The 22,250-nt window shown below is 46.5% G+C and overlaps 1 protein-coding gene across 1 annotated transcript; it reads right to left on the bottom strand.

The window, feature by feature from the left end:
* Positions 1 to 10,318: 10,318 nt before the first annotated feature.
* LOC124010238 (sal-like protein 2) lies at positions 10,319 to 18,623 on the bottom strand. Its single transcript, XM_046322689.1, has 3 exons — positions 18,335 to 18,623; positions 12,758 to 16,523; positions 10,319 to 12,398 (listed from the first exon to the last, which is right to left on the bottom strand). Exons 1-2 carry the CDS (start codon positions 18,408 to 18,410, stop codon positions 13,186 to 13,188), a joined length of 3,414 nt encoding a protein of 1,137 aa, XP_046178645.1. The 5' UTR covers positions 18,411 to 18,623; the 3' UTR covers positions 10,319 to 12,398; positions 12,758 to 13,185.
* Between the last annotated feature and the right edge of the window lie 3,627 nt (positions 18,624 to 22,250).

Below are 22,250 nucleotides of genomic sequence, written 5' to 3'. Positions count from 1 at the left end.
GAGTGCCAACCCACAGGATGGCAGACCCCCAGGGCCAGCACTGAGCAGCCCAGCTGCTAGGGATTGCCTAAATAGGTATCTCCCCTGACGTGGGCATGTTTTCAATACAGACTCCTTTAGTCCAGACCTTATGAAAGTTGCCCAGTATACCCTTAATCTTGTAATAAATCAAATCTAGTGATACATAACATGACATTGTAGGAGGATAACCAACCTTCCAATTAATGGCAATTTATTTCTTTGCTGCTATAAATGCTTGGTTACACAGTTTCGTCCGATAACAGTCTCCAGTATCAACATTTCCAAGAAAACAAAAACAGGGAGAAGGTTGAATCTGTAGATATGCTGAGCTAAAACAACATACTCTTTGCCAGAATTCAGCCAGCCTTCACAAGACAATACCATATGAAAATATGCCTGCTTTTGTGTTTTACACCTCCAGCAGAGGAATGACACTTCTGAGTGCATGTAATTCAGTTTCACTGGCATATAGTATGTTTTATGGATGGTCTTAAACTGCAGTAGTTTATGTCTGAGATGATATGAACATGACTGGGCATTAAAACATATCTGTATCTATTCATCATCATCAATAGCTTCTGCCAGGTCTTCCTCACATTTTTGTTTGACATGTTTTGTGTCATCGGTAAAAGCCTCTATCAACCCTTGATACAGTTTGGAAACTTTGGAGGTTTGTCAGACTGCCTTAAAATAGCATCTGGCTCATCCAGTGTTTGCTGCACAGAGAGAATAAAGCGTTGTATCTGCAAAAAATCCCCTCACCTCTGTCAAAGACTGGTCTTCCCTGGCTGCCTGACTCTGCTGAGACCCCTGTCACCATCTGATCCTCCTAAAATGAGGCATGACAAAGAATTACCTTGGTGTACATACATTATATTTTCCAAGGATATAATCAATGGTTCAATAATTGAAATGACCATTATTCCTAGATCTCAGACTGCAGCTTTAAAGCTGCTGTCCTGTAGCTACTTTAGGTCTACCCATCAATTCAAGATGGAATCTTTGTATCATTCACCGATATTATTAATATACTGCTAAATTCACTTGAGCTCCCTGGCTGTCTGACCCTGCTGGGAGCACTGTCACCATCTGATCCTGCTAAGACATGATGAGCATAGTGTTGTGTACTGACTGCACTAGAGGGCTGGATTCTGTAGGATGCCTTCAGACCCACAGAGATCATTGCAGCGCGGTCTGCATTTTTCATGCTGTGGGCTGAAGTGGGCAGTTGTCCCACAAACTATTTGGAAACCGTCCTCTTTCTGCTCTGTGTATGTTAGCCTACCTATTGTCTTAAAAGCACATCTTTTTTCACATTATTCACACACTCAGAATTTGCTGCTTGAACATTAGTAGCCTACCTCTCCTAGTTGGGCATGAGAGTTCAAGTGCACCTAGTATGTGTGGCCTCATTAAAATAGATTAGGCTACTTACATGGGCAGAGAATCAAGTGGCAGTTAAATTAATTATGAAATTAACTTCAATATGATTAGACTGTAGTTTACTGCAGTGTCTGTAAATACATTTTGATAATGGAAAGAAGTGCTCAACCAACATGAATCAAAGTGCAATAAAAAATTTGTATCATCATTGAAGGCACGATGCGCACATCGGTTAGGCTACTATGGTGAGCAAGCATTGAATGTTTTCATTTTCAGTCAGTATCGATTACCCATTTATTTGTCTCTGTCTGCAAATCGTCCTCCCAAAAGGTAAGCTATTTCCTATAGGACTATGCAAAACGTAGCAAGTGTCGCTGTCATAATTCTTGCTGTTTCCAGTTCAGTAGCTATACCTCTGAGATCAGGTGCGCGTGTGGTCTCAGTTAAATAGAGCAGGCTATATCCTATGCATGGGCAGAGAAGCACGAGGCAGTTATCTTTCCAAGGAAATGTATTTCCTAAATAGGCCTATGATTAGGCAACACATACACACTGAACCATGCTCAACTCTCCAGTGCTGGTCCAGTCAGCCTTCCAGAAGCTTTGCCTTTACACTGCCTGTCAGCCCGCTCTGCATGCTCCTAAATCCAGCCATCTAAACACTCCAAACAGTGTACCTGATAACTCGGAGGCGACCGCAAGTACACAGTTGCCGCTTTTTGTGTCACATTGCAATGATAAAACTAGGGGGGACAAAAAAGCAATTTCAGAATGTGTGGGGGGGACATCACCCCACCATCCCCAGTGAAAGTTGCGCCCCTGGTATAAATTCCTTCTCGTATCTACGTGCTCTCGTCCCCTCACATTTTCCCTTCACTTGTGGACTACAGTTCTTGCTGAAATTAATACAAGAAATTAATACAACTAAAAGCTTACCTTGACTTGGAAGAGTTCCTGTGTTGGATAGTCATAACCAGCTAGCTAACATAGCACCCCTCTCTGTTTGGGCTGGGTGTTTGAGTGGGCTAAACTAGTTATCTGAATTCGCTGCTTTTCCTTCATTTTTACTTACATGAATTTGTTCAAAACTGTTCAACTATTGTCTTTCTCTCTCTTTAAGTCAATTAGTCACCACATTTTAAGCACTGCAGTGCTAGCTAGCTGTAGCTTATGCTTTCAGTACTAGATTAATTATCTGATTCTTTGATTGGGTGGACAACATATCAGTTCATGCTGCAAGAGCTCTGATAGGTTGGAGGACGCCCTCCAGAAGTTGTCATAATTCCTGTGTAAGTGTATGGAAGGGGGTGAGAACCATGAGCCTCCTAGTTTTTGTATTGAAGTCAATGTACCCAGAGGAGGACGGAAACTAGCTGTCCTCCGGCTACACCATGGTGCTACTGTAACTGTATAACTTTAGACCGTCCCCTCGCCCATACCCGGGCGCAAACCAAGGACCCTCTGCACACATCAAAAACAGTCACCCTCGAAGCATCGTTACCCATCACTCCACAAAAGCCGCGGCTCTTGCAGAGCAAGGGGAAACACTACTTCAAGGTCTCAGAGCAAGTGACGTCACTGATTGAAACGCTATTTAGCGCGCACCATCGCTAACTAGCTAGCCATTTCACATCTGTTACACTACGCTGGGGTGTTGTTGAGGCTACTGTAGACCTTCATTGCAAAACACTGTGTTTTAGTCAATTATTTGGTGACGTGAATAGACGTATTATAGTTTTATCAAAAGGATCACTTTTTTTAATGTTTCACTATTTACATTTTTGTGAAATTCACTGAGGAGGATGGTCCTCCCCTTCCTCCTCTGAGGAGCCTCCACTGCTGTAGGCCTTTATAAAGGGTTACTAGTTAATACTAGTTAGTAAGCATATATCACCAACACTGTCTACAGTCACACATGACATCATTGCATAAAAGTATCAATACATGAGATATGTTGTGTAAGGCAGCAGTAAACATGTCGTCGTCACTGTCGTTGTCACTGTTGTCGTCACTGTCGTTGTCCCCTCCAGGCCAATTAGTGACAATTATTCAAATTTATGTTGCGCGGATTAATGACGGCGAGTAAAAACTCTAGTCTTTTTCCCCTGCTGGAAATAAAAAATAAAAACAGAATGGGTGCAGCTTATAGGCCCTAATGGGAAACGTGTTGCTCATGCGAGGCTGCATATAGGCCTATGTACAAAATGTCATGACTGTAGCTCAAACGGTCCAGGAGATATACTTGTTCAAAGTTTTCAGTTGATTACTATACCGCCCCTCTTGGGCCAATCAGTGTAATTGTGTATATACCTAATCTCTATAGGAAGGTGCATGATTCATCCAATTTCCCTCAAAATCGCAGTATGGGTGGGTAACTGCATACTTGGAGTGTGTCTGAGAGTGGGTGGGTGTTTCAAAAGATCAACAGTGATGGGTGTAAAATCAGTGGGTGGCTCAACAGGGTTGGGTGTAAGATCAGTGGGTGGCTCAACAGGGTTGGGTGTAAGATCAGTGGGTGGCTCAACAGGGTTGGGTGTAAGATCAGTGGGTGGCTCAACAGGGTTGGGTGTATGATCAGTGGGTGGCTCAACAGGGTTGGATGTAAGATCAGTGGTTGGCTCAACAGGGTTGGGTGTAAGATCAGTGAGTGGCTCAACAGGGTTGGATGTAAGATCAGTGGTTGGCTCAACAGTGATGGGTGTAAGATCAGTGAGTGGCTCAACAGGGTTAGGTGTAAGATCGGTGGATGGCTCAACAGTGTTGGGTGTAAGATCAGTGGGTGTCTCAACAGGGTTGGGTGTAAGATCAGTGGGTGGCTCAACAGGGTTGGGTGTAAGATCAGTGGGTGGCTCAACAGGTTTGGGTGTAACATCAGTGGGTGGCTCAACAGGTTTGGGTGTAACAACAGTGGGTGGCTCAACAGGGTTGGGTGTAACATCAGTGGGTGGCTCAACAGGTTTGGGTGTAACATCAGTGGGTGGCTCAACAGGGTTGGTTGTAAGATCAGCGCTCCATTATTGGTTATGTTAAAGCTGTTTATTACTGTGTCCATGTGAAAAGTAGGGAATTAGCTAGGGAAACTGACAGAGAATTGTCACTCCTTGGTCTTAGTATTTTGTGTTTTCTTTAATTATTTGTTCAGGACAGGGTGTGACATGGGTTTATTGTGTTGTCGTATTGAGTTTTTTGTAGGCATTTGGATTGTGGTTGATTAGGGGTGTGTCTAACCAGGGGAAAGCGGAGAGGCGCTGGTATGAAGAGGCAGCACGGCGAAGCGGATGGAAGCCTGAGAGTCAGCCCCAAAAATGTATTGGGGGGGGCTTACAGGGAGTATCGCTATGCCAGGTAGGAGACCTGCGCAAACTCCCTATGCTTACCGGGGGGCTAGAGAGACCGGGCAGGCACCGTGTTATGCACCCGCACTGGAAACACTGTGCGCTCCGCACAGTGTTTCCAGTGCGGGTGCATAGCCCGGTGCGGTTCATACCAGCTCTTCGTATTGGCCGGGCTAGAGTGGGCATCGAGCCAGGTAGGGTTGGGCAGGCTCGGTGCTCAAGAGCTCCAGTGCGCCTGCACGGTCCGGTCTATCCAGAGCCACCTCCAAACACCAGTCCGCCGGTGGCAGCTCCCCGCACCAGGCTTCCTGTGCGTGTCCTTGATCCCGTACCGCCAGTTCCAGCACCACGCACTAGGCCTTCAGTGCACCTCGCCTGTTCAGCACAGCCAGAGCCATCCTTCTCTCTAGCGCTGTCGGAGCCTCCCGCCTGTTCAGCGCAGCCAGCGTTTTCCTCCTCTCCTGCGCTGTCGGAGTCTCCCGCCTGTTCAGCGCTTCCAGAGCCTTCCTCCTCTACAGCGCTGCCGGAGCCTCCTGCCTGTTCAGAGCAGCCTGAGCTGCCAGACTGCATGGAGCAGCCAGAGCTGCCAGTCTGCATGGAGCAGCCAGAGCTGCCAGTCTGCATGGAGCAGCCAGAGCTGCCAATCGACATGGATCAGCCAGAGCTGCCAGTCTACATGGAGCAGCCTGAACTGTCAGACTGCATGGAGCAGCCAGAGCTGCCAGTCTGCATGGAGCAGCCAGACCTGCCAGTCTGCATGGAGCAGCCAGAGCTGCCAGTTTGCATGGAGCAGCCAGAGCTGTCAGTCTGCATGGAGCAGCCTGAGCTGTCAATCTGCATGGAGCAGCCAGAGCCGCCAGTCTGCATGGAGCAGCCAGAGCCGCCAGTCTGCATGGAGCAGCCAGAGCTGCCAATCTGCATGGAGCAGCCAGAGCTGCCAATCGACATGGAGCAGCCAGAGCTGTCAGTCTGCATGGAGCAGCCTGAACTGTCAGACTGCATGGAGCAGCCAGAGCTGCCAGTCTGCATGGAGCAGCCAGAGCTGCCATTCTGCATGGAGCAGCCAGAGCTGCCAGTCTGCATGGAGCAGCCAGACCTGCCAATCTGCATGGAGCAGCCAGAGCTGCCAATCTGCATGGAGCAGCCAGAGCTGCCAGTGTACATGGAGCAGCCAGAGCTGTCAGTCTGCATGGAGCAGCCAGAGCAGCTAGATCCGCCAATCAGCCATGATCTTCCAGATCTGCCAGTCAACCAGATTCTTCCAGATCTGCCAGTCAACCAGACTGTTCCAGATCTGCCAGTCAACCAGACTTTTCCAGATCCGCCAGCCAGCCAGGATCTGCCGGAGCCAACTACCTGCCTGAGCTTCCTCTCAGTACTGGGCTTCCTCTCAGTACTGGGCTTCCCCTCAGTACTGGGCTTCCTCAGTCCCGAGCTTCCCCTCAGTCCCGAGCTGCCTCAGTCCCGAGCTGCCCCTCAGTCCCGAGCTGCCCCTCAGTCCAGTGGGGTTCTGGGTGAGGACTATTAGGCCATGGTCGGCGGCGAGGGTGGATTATCCCAGGACGCGGGGGGAGGAACTATGACATTAATGGAGTGGGGTCCACGTCCCGAGCCGGAGCCGTTACCCACGGCATTGGGATTGTGGTTGATTAGGGGTGTGTCTAGCATAGGCTTGGCTGCCTGAGGCGGTTCTCAATCAGAGTCAGGTGATTCTTGTTGTCTCTGGGACCGAGAGACTGAAAAACAGCTTCTATCTCAAGGCCATCAGACTGTTAAATAGCCACCACTAACATTGAGTGGCTGCTGCCAACACACTGTCATTGACACTGACCCAACTCCAGCCATTTTAATAATGGGAATTGATGGGAAATGATGTAAATATATCACTAGCCACTTTAAACAATGCTACCTTATATAATGTTACTTACCCTACATTATTCATCTCATATGCATATGTATATACTGTACTCTACAACATCGACTGCATCCTTATGTAACACATGTATCACTAGCCACTTTAACTATGCCACTTTGTTTACTTTGTCTACACACTCATCTCATATGTATATACTGTACTCGATACCATCTACTGTATGCTGCTCTGTACCATCACTCATTCATATATCCTTATGTACATGTTCCTTATCCCCTTACACTGTGTATAAGACAGTAGTTTTGGAATTGTTAGTTAGATTACTTGTTGGTTATCACTGCATTGTCGGAACTAGAAGCACAAGCATTTCGCTACACTCGCATTAACATCTGCTAACCATGTGTATGTGACAAATAAAATTTGATTTGATTTGATTTGATTTGATATTTAGGTAGCCTGGGTTTCACTGTGTATTTCCTGGGTGATTGTTCCTGTCTCTGTGTAGTGTTCACCAGATAGGCTGTGATAGGTTTTCTCGTTCCGTTTGTTGTTTTGTATATTTATAGTTATTTCATGTATAGCAATTCTTCATTGAAGAACATGATTAACCACCACGCTGCATTTTGGTCCGACTCTCCTTCAACAGACGAACGCCGTTACAAGAATGAGGTCAAGGTTAGCAAAAAGGTTAGGGTTAGGCTTAGCTAAAATGCGTATCAGCTTAGGATAATTAACATGGCAGGTTAGGAAAATTAACATTAACATTAGGAGATTGAGGTTAAGGTTAAGGAAATGGTTAGGGTTAGGCTCAGCTAAAATGCTAGCATAGTCAACAATCGACTCGTCGTGTAGCCCAATCAGCCAAGCAAAACGGTCTTGAGCAGCAACAAATCTTCCCAACAAGCTGATTTGAGTTCCATAGACCCACTTCTGTTGAACCTCCCACTTTTGCAGACACATCCACTTTCAGACACACTCCATGTATGCAGTTACCCACGACTCCAAAATCAGGGAAGTGGTGTCTTTGATATCACATGTGACTAACGAATGGTTGATTTCATCATTGGGGATTTTAAAAAACATGTATTTTGTCTTTCACATTCTTTCTGAAACATTTAGTAGTCTGGAGACATGCTCAAATGTCCTGTGATAGATGATTGTTGCTCCCAGTTGAATGACACATTTATCATCAGGCAGGCATGCACAAGGGGCCCGTTGATATTGGATAATGATTGAGGGGTTAGGCTTACCTCAGCCCAAACGGGTCAGTTGGTTCACTTGGTCAATCCAATAGATTCTCTCATGTTGAAGGCCTGGCTAAACACTGCCACGTTGTGGTTTTAACCAGTAATATGTTATGAAATATTACCAAACAAATTCAATCCTGAAGGTTTTGTTTAATGCTACTTCATTTTTTTTACATAGTTGATGTTTCATCGCCTGAAACCTCCAAGTCAAGTGACACATTCCAATAATGCCTTGACAGCCATACTTTAGGGTTTTTCTATGGGCTGTTTTGTCCACCACTCCTTACTCCTTCCTCTATGTATGGTGTCTGGATCAATATCTAAAAGTGGACACTGCCACCTGCTGTACAGACATACTAATCCTTTCTACTTAGTATACGTGTCATTCATGTGGAGATCAGTTGCACATACACTGATGCTTCACATGTTTAACATGTTACATTTGAGTCATTTAGCAGACGCTCTTATCCACAGCGACTTTCAATTAGTGCATTCATCTTAAGATAGCTGGGTGAGACAACCACATATCACAGTCGTAGCAAGTACATTTTCCTTCAATAAAGTTGTTATCAGCAAAGCCATGCCTTTTTGTAAGTGGTAAGATGAATGGTCACTAGCTAAATCCACACAGATAGACAGCACACACAGACAATTCAGTATCTTACTACGACTGTGATCTGTGGACGTCTCACCTAGGAGTCTTAGGGTGAATGAACTTACTGTAAGTCAGTCTGGATAAGAGCGTCTGCTAAATGACTTAAGTATAAAACATTTCAAAGGTTCATCTGTGTGTGCGCTCACACTCTTAAATGTTCATTCATTAATGTGTACACCGTGGCAATCATTTTAACCATCAGAACCCTCGTAGGTGTGCTCCAGTCGCTAGAGTCTGTCTCGAGGCTAGTTTAACTGACAGTATGACATCCTAGACCTGGGAAATTATTTCAACTCTTTTAACAGGAGGGCCTATTGCTTTATAACAGTTTAAATCATCTTAATGCATATCATCATAATCAAACATTTTTTTGTTGTATAATTTTTTACAAATCATCATAATGCATATTCTCTGCCTATATTTTCATAATAATAATAATATCTACCATTTAGTAGATGCTTTTATCCAAAATGAAGGTCATGTGTGCATACATTGTCACATAGGATATCGCCCCTCTAAACTTCAGTGTATTTATTGCGGTGATTATATGGGCGGCAGGTAGTCTAGCGGTTAGAGCGTAAGGCCGGTGACTGGAAGGTTGCTATTTCAACTCATGAAGCTGACAAGGTTAGTCTGTCGATGTGAGTTTAAGGAAGGCACATAACCCAGATTGCTCCGGGATCGCCTTAATAATGACTGAGTTGGCATAAAGCCAACGTTCTCTTTATGTTATTTTGACCACTCACTTCAGGTTGAACATTTTGTGGGCTCAAATCAAATCAAACTTTATTTGTCACATGTGCCAAATACAACAAGTGTAGACTTTACCGTGAAATGCTTACTTAGAAACCCTTAACTAACAGCAGTTGGCCAGACGTCTCTATCCAGAGTGCCGTTCCTCCATCATGAAAACAAGCCACTGTTTTTCCCTCTCTGACTTTTGATTGATTCTTTAACTAGCTATTTGTCAAAACATTAAATGGAAAAATGCCTTCAACAAATTTCAAGACACTAAAAATGCTTCCATATGCAAAGTAATTTTCAACCTACAGTAGTTTGCTTCTGAAGAAAAAAAATGTTTATTCATGAACATATATTGACGAGTGTCAATTTGGCCAGTCTGAAATATAGCTTTTTCTTTGCAACTCTGCCTAGAAGGCCAGCATCCCGGAGTCACCTCTTCACTGTTGAAGTGAGACTGGTGTTTTGCAGGTACTATTTAATGAAGCTGCCATTTGAGGACTTGTGAGGCGTCTGTTTCTCAAACTAGACACTCTAATGTACTTGTCCTCTTACTCAGTTGTGCACTGGGGCCTCCCACTCCTCTTTCAATTCTGGTTAGAGACCCATTGCGCTGTTCTGTGTAGGGAGTAGTACATAGCGTTGTACGAGATCTTCAGTTCCTTGGCAATGTCTTGCATGGAATAGCCTTCAATTCTCAGAACAAGAATAGACTGACGAGTTTCAGAAGAAAGTTATTTGTTTCTAGCCATTTTAAGCCTGTAATCGAACCCACAAATGCTGATGCTCCAGATACTCACATATTCGAAAGAAGGCCAGTTGTATTGCTTCTTCAATCAGAACAACAGTTTTCAGCTGTGCTAACATAATTGCAAAAGGGTTTTCTTACGATCAGTTATCCTTTTAAAATGATAAACTTGGATGAGCTAACACAACGTGCCATTGGAACACAGGAGTGATGGTTGCTGATAATGGGCCTCTGTACGCCTATGTAGATATTCTATTACAAAATCAGCCGTTTCCAGCTACAATAGTCATTTACAACATTAAGAATGTCTACACTTTATTTCTTATCAATTTTATGTTATTTTAATGAACTTTTCTTTCAAAAACATCTTAAAACAGGGTAATTTCTAACTGAGCCAAAACTTTTGAACGGTAGTGTACATTTTCCCTTTTGTGAGTGGTAAGATGAATGAGCATCAGCTAAACAGATCCACAAAGACTGCACACCCACATAATATTCAGTACCTTACTGTATGTGCCCACACTCCTAAATGTTAATTAATTGATGCTTACACCTTGGCAATCCTTTTAACCCTCAATGACCAGTGACCACAGTCTGAGCCATCAGCCCCCCTTTGACCTTTCTCACACACACCCTGCTCTGGTTGTCATCATGGCTGAGGGGATTAGAGTCTGAAGTGGGGACAGCTGGTCTCTCCCCCCCCCTCTTCCTCTTGGTTGATGTGACAGACACAGTAGAAGGCAGGAATTTAATTGTGTTGAAAGAGAGCAGGGATTAATGACGCCTGTGTGTGAGGAAACCTGGCACGGCCGAGGCAGTTAGAGGCTACACACTGCTGTGCCAACACACACGCACATAGGCACATACGTACACATATGTAGCGCGCTCACACACACAAACACACACCCACTTGCACAAAAAAATAGCCAAATGCACACTTACGATATGCACAAAACAGCTGTGTGCATCTGGCATGTTTGTGCATGTGCCATTGTGTTGGTGTCACTAACAGCAGTGTGTGACAAATAAACAAATATCAAAACAGCTCTACAGGAGAATGTAGAACAGGCACGATAGAGATCCTAAACAAATAAAACAGCCACAGTCAACAACAACAACAAAACAGAAAAGCTTTTTTGTCTTTTTTTATCCCTCTTATTTCACAGGAATACACTGAAAGTACAACTCACAACAATATCAGACATGGACCTCCGATTTTTTTTGTTTTTGTTATAAAGATACAACGTGAACCAAAGACAACGAGTTACAGAGAACGGACATCACTGTGAGACCAAACGACAATCAGCTTATTCAAAAGATCCAAAGGAAAATGGGTCACACAGGAAACTGTCTGTCCATTTCTTTCTCCACCTGGCACACCACAACACCCACTCCTCTGTGCTTCTCTGTAAATCAGCTGGAGGAAGAATCTGGAGTATTCACAAGTTCAAAAGTAAACCCAGGTGACATGAAAGATGAGGTTTTATACAGTAGTAGGATGAGAGACTGCATCTCCATAGACTGCCAGGGTTGAAGCTACCATGTCAAGTTTAGTTTAGTGACCCTTATCATTCTGTTTCACCTCCTTTTCCCTTTTATGTTTGAATGAAGGAATTGTTTATGTGAGAACAATATCACATCCTCTCTACCTTGCCTCCTTTTCTAATACATGTCTTTATCTGAGTTGATATCTATCACATAAACAGTGAGTCAGACTGTTCAGGAAAATTAGCCCTAAATCTAGAGTAGAGCTCTTTGCCTAACAGAGCTCTCATTTTAGAGCCCAGCTCCAACTCTTATTGTCTTAACAGTGACTTCTGACCTCAATCTTCCAATCCTGTAGTTATGTCATGTTTTTTTCATCCTTCAACTTTTTCCTCTTTTAAAAGAAAAGGCCAGGATGGCCAACTTACAGTTATCACAAATGAACTAAGCAACTTACTCACAGACAACAAACCCGACAGACTACTCAACTGAATTTGGAAGCAATACAAAAGTCCCTACGATTTGACTCAAAGGTACAGTGAATGTCCATTGATAGCACCAATTACATTGACTATAGAGTAGACCCTTCGTCAGACCCATCTTCTGAATCCCTTCCAGTGGTTGGTTCTTTCGTCAGCTGGGATCTGACGGAAGATTTAGCCAATCGGGGCATCTCCCCATCCTCTCCTTGGCTACCACTGGCCGGGCCTTGTGCCGGGTCGTCTGCCGAGTCGTTGCTGGTGTTGAGGAAGGCTTGGTACTGGTTCCAGAAGCCCACATTGCTTCTGGTGGCCGGGGGGTTGGAGGACGTTGTTGGTGTGTTAGCAGGAAGTCGCTCAGAGGCCGAGCGACCGCTCCGTACAGGGGGACGTGGTGCCATGACAACCCCTCCATGATGCTTCATGTGTCCCTGTGGATGAATATGAAAATAACAGATTGTTTAAGTGCCACTCCGACCAACCTCTGAGTACCTCTGGCTGGAAATAACATTTATATCACAAACATTTAGCTTGACTGATTACCCTCAGTCTGGAAGAAGATTTGTCATCAGTGAATGTTTCAGGTAAATGTAACCTGATGCCTAACAAACAGATTAAAGTAGTTTTAGTAGTAATGTTGGGTTCATTGGTTGCAATGTTTTGGACATCTAATTAACAATTCCACAGATTAATAAATCACTTCAAAGCAGCTATCATGAAGTCTATAAACATAAGAGATGGCTAAGTTCTCTACCAACCCACACACCAATAAATACTTTCATCCTCTCACCTTCAGTCCACTGCGGCTGGCATACTCTTTCCCACACTCGGCACAGCTGTAGGTCTTCTTCTCAGGGCGAGACAGGGGAGGGGGGGAGAGTGGTAGCCAAACTGATGGGAAAAGTGCTTTCCAGTTGGTCACTGACACCACTCATCCCATCCTCCTTCCCATGGGAGCCGAGGTACGCCCCCTGACTCATCCTGGTGTAGGGTACATCTTTCTGAGGAACATCCCTAGCCTCAGCATCGCTTGTGTCTGTGCTCTCTGATGGTGGTGCCATCCTCGGGTCCGTATCAGATACAAGAGCTTGGTCATGCTTTGGTGCTGCAGGTGGGGGGGTTTCAACCCTGTATTCCTCTGTGGGCTTGGGGGTTTGTAGTTTAGGGGGGTGCTCTAAGTCTGGTTTGGGTGCTGGGTGGGGTTTGGGGTGCTCTGGACTAAGTACAGGGGTAAAGGAGGGGGGCTGGGCTTGGGTGCGCTACCGGGGCACAGAGGGTTGGTGTGCTCAGTAGATCCTCCAGGTTTGATCTAGGGCCGGGGAGGAAGACATTGAGAGGAAGGGCATGCTGACCCAAAAGACAGTCTGACATCATTAGACTGGTCAAGGGGGTGGTTTTGGTAACACTGGAGGAAGTGGGAGCAGGGCCAATGGTACTAATAGTTGAATCAAGGTGTTCAGCATGGTTGTCATCGTTGACTGGGGAGCCTGTATCTCCTAGAGGAGGGGGTGGGGAAGGCACACTGACAAACAGGACTGGGGGGTCTGCGCTGCCGGGCGGAGGGGTGTGTGAGGTGGAGTTTAGGAAGGAGTCAGGGGTGAGGTCAGAGGGAGGGATCAGGTCAGGGCTGGAGGAGTGAGATCTGTTAGGCTCCCAGACACACTTTGGTGATGTCACACTGACCGATACTGGGTCAGAGCCTCCCACTAGGGTTTGAAAGTGTGTGGATGCTGCTGAGCTCTTTGACTGGCTGCCTGAGGCTGCAGTGGAGCTCTCAGTGGAGACCTTGGGGGTGTCATTGGACTGTGGCTGAGACTGAGACAGTGCCAGGGAATGGGTCTGGAGCTCAGAGATAGTGTCAGACTCTGCTGAGGCCTCTGACAGAGACTCTGCACCGCCCTCCGGTGGTAGCTGCCCTCCCAGGTGCATGCGAATGTGGTGCTGCAGCACCAGGGCATTTGTGAACTTGCGCTGGCACAGTGGGCAAGAGTTCTGGGCACGAGAGTTCGGCGGGCGGGCACGGTGTGTTGCCAGGTGGGACCGCAGGCTGCCCTTGGTGGAGAAGGAGCGTCCACACAGTTTACAGGGGAAGGGGCGCTCGCCCAGGTGGGTGGCCTGGTGCAGACGCAGTGCCCTGGGGCAGCTCAGCACACGCAGACACACCCCACACTGGTTGGAGGCCAGGGAGCCAGTGCTCATGATGCCAAGGCCTGGGAGCATGGCTCCTGCCAAGGCGCTGCCCCCATTTGCACTCATGCCCAGAGCGGCCACCATCTCCCTGGTGAAGTTGGAGACAGAGGTGGGGGCATGGGTGGAGGACGGTGGGGTTGCCATCACATAAGTGCTGGAGGTGCTGGCGCCCATGAGGCCGCTACTGAACAACCCAGTAGAGGCCATGCTGCTGTGGGAGGTCTCCCCTGAGGAGGAGGCCCAGGGAGAGGAGGTGGGAGGCTCCTTCTCCAGCTTTTCCACCAGCCGCTGCAGCTTGGAGGTGTCTGAGGTGGGGGTAGAGGCGGAGGGGGAGGAGGTGGAGGCGTGGGCTTTGGAGTAGTGGGAGAAGGGGAAGGAGAGCTGAGAGTGGGCGGAGGAGAGGTGGGAGGAGCCTTGGGCAGGGGGTGGAGGGCGGAGCAGGCCCAGGGCAGGGTGTTGGTGGGGGGAGCCAGAGGGGAAGAGGAGTTTAGGGAGGTGGGCCAACTGGGAATAAGCAGAGTGCGACATCATGGGAGGGTGAGGGGGCGTGTTCTCATCAAAGCGTTGCTGCTTTGCCCCCTTGAAGAACCCAGCGATGGCAGAGGTGGACGAGGATGGGACAGAGAGGAGAGCGGAGGACGCAGAGGAGGAAGAGGAGGATGTGAGTGAGGAAGCAGCTGAGGATATGGATGCAGCAGCGGCTGCAGCAGCAGCTTGGTTGAGCCGCAGGAGGGAGTGGGCAGTGGAGATGAGGGCCAGGTCCACACTGGGGGGAAGGGGGAGAGAGGTGGGGGGAGCACTGGTGGATGCCCCCAGAGAGAAGCCCCCTCCGGCACCTCCCAGCTCCATACCGTCTCCATATGGGTCATCCTCAGCCCGCCGTTTACGACGTCTCTGAGCCTGTGCTGCACTGATACTCAGTCCAATGCTGCTCATGGGCTGACCCTGGGGCTCAGACCCCCCCGCTGGTCCCATGCCCGGCCCAAACAGGGAAGGGGGGAGAAGGGAGAGCGAGAGCTCTGGGTTCTGCTCGCGGTGGCGGAGGAAATGCACCTTGAGGTTGCCGCGGGTGGTGAAGCGGCTGAGGCAGACAGGGCACTGGTAGGGTCTCTCGCCCGTGTGGGAGCGCAGGTGTATTTGCAGGGATGAGTCACTGCTGAACAGCTTCCCACAGAACCGACAGGCATGCTGGAGACGCCCCAGGGAGGAGGACGAGGACCCTGATGAGGAGACAGACAGGTGGGGCTCCTGAAAGGAGGGGGGTGCCATAGAGGCAGTGGTGGGCAGGGGTGGGGTGAGGAAGGACAGGCCACCGTGGCCGCTGGCTGAGGTGGTGTTGGGGGATTTCTCATGGAGGTAACGGGTAGGCAAGGCCAGGGATAGGGCCAGGGGGTAGTTGGACGAGGCCATGGTAGAGATGGCTGAGGAGGCAGAGGAGGAAGAAGACGAGGAGGAAGGGCGGACACTGGTCACAGGGTAAAGATAAGACCCTGTAGCCCCTCCTGCACCCTCCATCTGGGTCTTGTGTGGCCGCAGGACATGGGACAGGGGGTGGCTGGGCTTGGAGGGCTTGGAGGCAGGCTGGGGAGGGAGCAGGGAGGAGAAGCAGGCCAGGAGAGGAGCTACAGAGCTGGGAGGCTGGATGGGTGTAGGCTGGGGAGGACTGGAGGCCCTCTCACTGCCCTCCAGACAGAGCTGGGGAAAAGGAGGCAGGAGGATCTGGGGCGCCTCCAGGCCACAGGAGGCCCCGCCCAGCCGCAGCACCTGCCTGCAGATCTCCTCCGTCATCTGCATCTGGTGGATCTGCCTCTGCTGCAGCACTCGCAGCTCATCCAGGATCACCGCAATGCTCAGGTGGGCACGGGGCGGGGCTGCAGAGGTAGCACCCGGGCTGGGGGAGGGTGTCACAGGGCTGGGAGGGCCCTCGGGCACAGGGCTGGGGCTACCAGGGTGGGGCGGGGGGCAGAGTGAGGCTGAGGAAGAAGATGAGGATGAGGAAGTGGTAGTGGTGGCTGACACGCCCAGTTTGGGAGAGGCCATGATAGAGCGGGGAGGGTGGGTCTGACTGGAGGGCGATGTGGAGGTGTTGGGGAGGTGCAGGCCTGTCTGGGAGAAGAGGGAGGGGCGGGGGAAGTCAGGGGAGAGGGAGGACTGGGGGTCTGTGAAGGAGATGGGGCAGGATGTGGGCTGGCAGGGGCAGCAGAAGAGGGGGGAGCCCTCACTGGGTAGAGAGCGGGTGTGAAGCCCCCAAAAGTACGGATGTGGAGCCAGGGGTGGCTGGTAACTCTGAGGAGAGGAGGAAGATGATGAAGAAGAGGAATCTGTGGTCAGAGGAAAGGAGGATAACTTCACTGCCAACTGGTCATCTGAGAAAAGAAGAGAAAGCAGACAAGAGAGAGAAAGTTGACTTAGTTATTGTCTTACTGAGCATGACAGAGCTTTGCATCTACTTTACACACTGTTACCACGTTCCCTTATATAAAACTCAGGGAAGTCTGTTTGAGGTGTGAGCACTACTCAGAATGCCCTTTTTGTGAGTGTTTTCCACAGGTCGACCTTATCACACTCTGATGATGGTCAGTGGATAGCACAGAAATGCAACTCTGGCAAATCATAGAGGTAACAACAACCAGATAGAAGAGAATGGCCCTCTTAAAATTGTGATTTTGCAAGTAGTGGCAGATAGGTAGAAGCACAACAGCTACGGACTGAAGCCCTCAGATAACAACTATACATTATGAGACCATTCTGTCAGGTGAACTCCTGATCCAGATCCAATTTCACATTGTTCTCTTCTCCATCACCTCATCCTCCAAACTCCCCCTCATTCATAATTCTCCAAACTCCCCCTCCCCTTCTCTTTCCTCTTCACTTCATTCTTTATCCTCTCCGTCTTCGTCTGCAACCCCCCCCCCCCTCCAACTTACACCATGAGCAGCCTACCTTGTTTCCACGGCAATACTGAGGACAATGGACCCTAAAACTGCTTACAACCCTGATCCCTGAAAAAGACATGGAAACCATACATAGACATGCACATGCACTCTATCACACACTACTCTCTCTCCTCTCTCTGTCTTTCTTTCTCTTCGTTCGTTTTGTCTTTCATCTCTTGGTGCACCCTTCCCCCATTACCCTGTAGGGTATCAGGGGTCAGGCTGTAATTGGCTGGCATACTTGACCTTAAGAACACTGGGGTCACATTCTTTCTCTTAGATTCTGGGCAAGAGGTGGAGGCCAAATAAAACACACGGGCAACCAGACAAGAAAACAAACAGACAATCAACACACACACACACACACACACACACACACACACACACACACACACACACACACACACACACACACATACTTGAAATTCATTATTTGAATCCACAAACACACATACACACACACCTTCATGTACAAACACAATATTACTACATCCTATCACTACAATGTTACTACACTATTAGACCCCACTAGCCCTGTGTGACTGGTCACAGCCCCACAAGCACACATAGACACACACACACACAATTGGAGATTCACGATAGTGTTTGTGTATGTTCATACCTCACTACTCAACCACAAAGCCCAGATGGACAATGGGGTTGCATGCTATTGCAGTTGCACCTTGTACAGCACATATCATGGTCATCAGTTCCTCTACCATCGCCCTCTCATTGCTAAGTCTCCCAAAACCTTTGATATGGGTTAAATAAATAAATAAATCAAATCTTAAATACACTGTATTGCCTCTAAGTTCTCATGTCTTTTCTATTCTTTATCTGCCCACTAACTGGGTGGTCTGTGTCTCTGAGCCTGGCAATAGGGGGGCTGGTGAGGGGATTGATCAAAATAAGATCAGAAAACAGAAAACAACGACTCCTAAGACACCATAAATTCAATAATATGACATTATTGCTTACATTAATAAAATGAACGTCAAAGCACCGCCATAACTTTAGATGTTGAACTGTCAGTCATGGGAGTCAACATTTTCAATCAAACTATCACAAAAAACTGTCCAGATGACACGTAGAATATACTGACTCTTTACGTTTATTTTATATGCATGTGCCACTACACAATCACTGTTATGTAGAGAAAATAAAGGCATGAACTACCCACCATACTAATAGCTACTGTATTCTATTGTTAATTTGCATATCAATAGTAGTCCATTTCTCACCATGCTCTAATATCTGAGAGGCTGACGGGAGCGGGCTCATGAGCTGCCGGGGCCGTTTCTGTTTCCGACGAGACATGCTTCAGCTGCACATGGGCCAACAGAATGCTTTCATTTTTTCTCCCTGCACACTGAAAAAGTAGTTAACTAAATTGTCCCAATTAGAAGCGATGCGCGGGTGAATTTTCCGCCACAAATGTTCAACTCCGTTGGTGGCATCTTGGTGTAAAAGAGAACAACGTGCGAAGACTACAGTCATATGTGTCAATTTCTCTCAACAAGTCTGCTTTTCTCAAACTCACCGTTAGACCCCCCTCCTCCCCCTCCTCCTCCTCCCACAAAACACACACGCACATACACACACACACACACACACACACAGTCCTCTTGTTCAACCACCACATTTGCATTCAAATGGCGAATGAACACTTCTTTTGAGCCATGACTCCCTCCTCACTCTACTTGCCTCCTTCTAGTAACCCACCTCACCCACAAAAGCCATCACGTTCTGTCCTTCAGATAAACACAATCGTGAGTATCCCAAGTGCGGTCTTTGATTTCAATATATATGACATTTTTGATTTCAGTATATTCTAAAGTTTTGATTTCAGTATATACTAAAGTTTTGATTTCAGTATGTTTTCAGTATATACTAAAGTTTTGATTTCAGTATATACTAAAGTTTTGATTTCAGTATGTTTTCAGTATATACTAAAGTTTTGATTTCAGTATATACTAAAGTTTTGGTTTCAGTATGTTTTCAGTATATACTAAAGTTTTGATTTCAGTATATTCTAAAGTTTTGATTTCAGTATATACTAAAGTTTTGATTTCAGTATGTTTTCAGTATATACTAAAGTTTTATATATAATATAATAATAATATATAATAATATAATAATATATGCCATTTAGCAGACGCTTTTATCCAAAGCGACTTACAGTCATGTGTGCATACATTCTACGTATGGGTGGTCCCGGGGATCAAACCCACTACCCTGGCGTTACAAGCGCCATGCTCTACCAACTGAGCTACAGAAGGACCACCAAAAAAAGTTTTGATTTCAGTATATACTAAAGTTTTGATTTCAGTATATACTAAAGTTTTGCGTCTCCATGTGCTACATGTATAGTCCCTATACATTTGATGAAGAACAGACCAATTAATTTACACCTCTCCCTTGATTAGATGTTTCTCTTTATATTGTATACAACGTGTGTGTGTGTGTGTGCGCGCGCGCGCGAGTGTTTGGGTACAAGTAGGCCTACCCATAAAATAGCATCCTCCCTTCATTATGTATGTCCTATTCAAGTAAGTGTATCCAGTCAATTGCTTGGAAAGGATGATTGGCGGACGGTGATTGGTGGAACCCCAACTTGGAATTCGAATGACCCCCCTACCAGCTTTCGGATGCACGAGCTCCATTAACAGGCCCCTGAATGAACAGGAATTCGCAACAATGGGGCTAGGACACAGCTGAATGAGCATCACCCTCTGCGAGCCTCTCGAATACACAGGACCACTGACGCGACGCACAATGCTTCCTTTTCAAACTCGAGCTCTACTGCTTACCACGTGGAAAGGTAATGAAAGGTAATGAAAAAGAGGGATAGCCAGATTGAGGGAAAAATATATATATATTTTTGGTCCCCTGTGAGTCAAATGTTCTCTAGCCACAACAAGCGGTAAATTACTGTACGTAATTTCAACTCTATTCTCGATTATAGGCCGTGCGTCTTTACTGCTGGATAGAGGAACGTTACCACGCACGCATTTTACATCAAATTATTTTTTTTAAACTACGCAAGTTCTTATTTTCAATGACGGCCTAGGAACAGGAACTGCCTTGTTCAGGGGCAGAACGACAGCGTTTTACCTTAACAGCTCTGGGATTCAATCTTATAACCTTTCTGTTACTAGTCCAACGCTCTAACCACTGGGCTACCTGCCTCCCCAATTGCATACACACAATATATAGGCTATACTGCAGGCCTGTTACACAATCGATTTGCAATGGCGTTTACACAAAACAAACTGGAAACAAGACAATACGGTAAAGAAATGCCGGGCCTTAGGCATGGTTACCTACCACATAGGCTAAGCCCCAGTGGCCACATATGGGTACAAGCTCAGTTCCCTGTGTTATACTTACATTTATCACATAGGCCAACATGAAACACTTCCATAAATGTAAAGTGTACAGTAGGTCTAGGCTAGCCTATATTGTATCAAATGTGTGTTTATGATTGTGCGTAATTCTGCAAATGTCTGTACATGAATAATGCGAATTCTTTGCTCTGATGATTTTGACCGTGTCCTCCTGGTCTGCACACAGGCCCGCACATCTTGGGCGGACATCGCCCCCAAATACACACAAACACAGGCTTAACCGTGTTGCGTCCTCTGCTGTTACCCCAAATCAGTTTTACTTAATAATTGAAAATCGATTGATAACATCAATCTTGTACATATCAAGAAATTCAATTATAATTTATCATTGTGGTTTGTAGGCCTATACAAACATCTAAATATTTAAATAAGAAAGCCTGGTATTCACCAAGCCTATTTAAGTGTATCTATAAAATACACTCTTAGAAAAAAGGGTTCTTCGTCTGACCATAGGAGAACCCTTTTTGGTTCCAGGTAGAACCCTCTGTAGAAATTATTCTACTTGGAACCCGAAAGGGTTCTACCTGAAACCAAAAGAGTTATACCGGGAACCAACATGTTTTATTTAAAGGGTTATCCTATGTAGACAGTCGAAGAACACATTTAGGTTCTAGTTATAACCTTTTTTCTTAGTGTAGGTTTCCGATTCACAGTTGGCACCATATGCTTTGAGTCAATAACGATACAAAAAATATATTTAGGGGCCTATTTGTCATAATAACCCACATTTGTAATCCTTGCCTTCCATAATTTGTGTATTGAAAGGGGAATTTATGATTTGTATCAACGTGTCTATGCTGCCGGATAGTGATGCATGTCCTGATTTGACTGTTTGATATGGCCTACACATTCATTAGCCTTACATTTTAGAATTCCCCTTTCAGAGGCTTAAGATATATTTAGACAGCGTTTTATAGCTAGAAAAATATTTCTAAGGTTTATACAAAGAAACATTTCAATCTGTTGTCCGTGTTTCGCAAACTATTTCATTCTATTAAAACATCGCCTATTGTGCCAACAAAGCATTTGTGTTTTTCGTTCCATCGCACCGTGACATTTAAAGCAACGATCTAACATTTTCATACAAGCCAGAACAGCGCGATAACTTCTGCTGTCCCGCTACTGTACCGGCGACCTGTTGCATGCCTGCGCGCGCACTGATCATAACAAGTTATGATTTCATAAATTATTATGACTGCCCTAAAATATCGCTACAAATTGCTCATATCCCTAGTTTTCGTCGTCGACATGAATAAGATAAAGGAAATTACTCACCATGTATGAATCGATTATATTTGAAAGTGGTTTACAAAATGATAAAATATGTTGTGCAATAGGCTACGTCTCCCAGTCGGGACATCAACATAGCCTTTTCCGGCATACAGCCACAAAGATGCGCAGTCGTCCCTTTGACAGCCGGGCGGAACACCGCATTGTTAAATTATTTATTTATATCTTCGCCGTGAATTGAGACTATTTGATATCGTAAATGTAGTCCATCAATTCATTGTTTTGACTGACCCAGAGAAACAGCCGGGGGAGGAGATAAGCTACTATGCGGTAACGAAAGGGAATTGGATTAGTGTTTCTGTCATCCTCCTCCCCTTCCCCATTCAACCCTCTTTGTAGACTATTTGGCGAGGGCGGCCTGCTTCTCGGCCTGCGTCTGTGGTCTCTGCGGCACTGACGGCTGTCTGTTTGGCGGTCTGTCCCTCCTATCCGGACACTCTCCCTTTATAATTAATGACAT

This window comes from Oncorhynchus gorbuscha, linkage group LG22 (assembly GCF_021184085.1).
Source record: "Oncorhynchus gorbuscha isolate QuinsamMale2020 ecotype Even-year linkage group LG22, OgorEven_v1.0, whole genome shotgun sequence".
In the NCBI taxonomy this organism is placed as follows: domain Eukaryota; kingdom Metazoa; phylum Chordata; class Actinopteri; order Salmoniformes; family Salmonidae; genus Oncorhynchus; species Oncorhynchus gorbuscha.
Note: the sequence above shows the minus strand (reverse complement) of the source record. Positions and strands in the feature narration are given on the sequence as shown.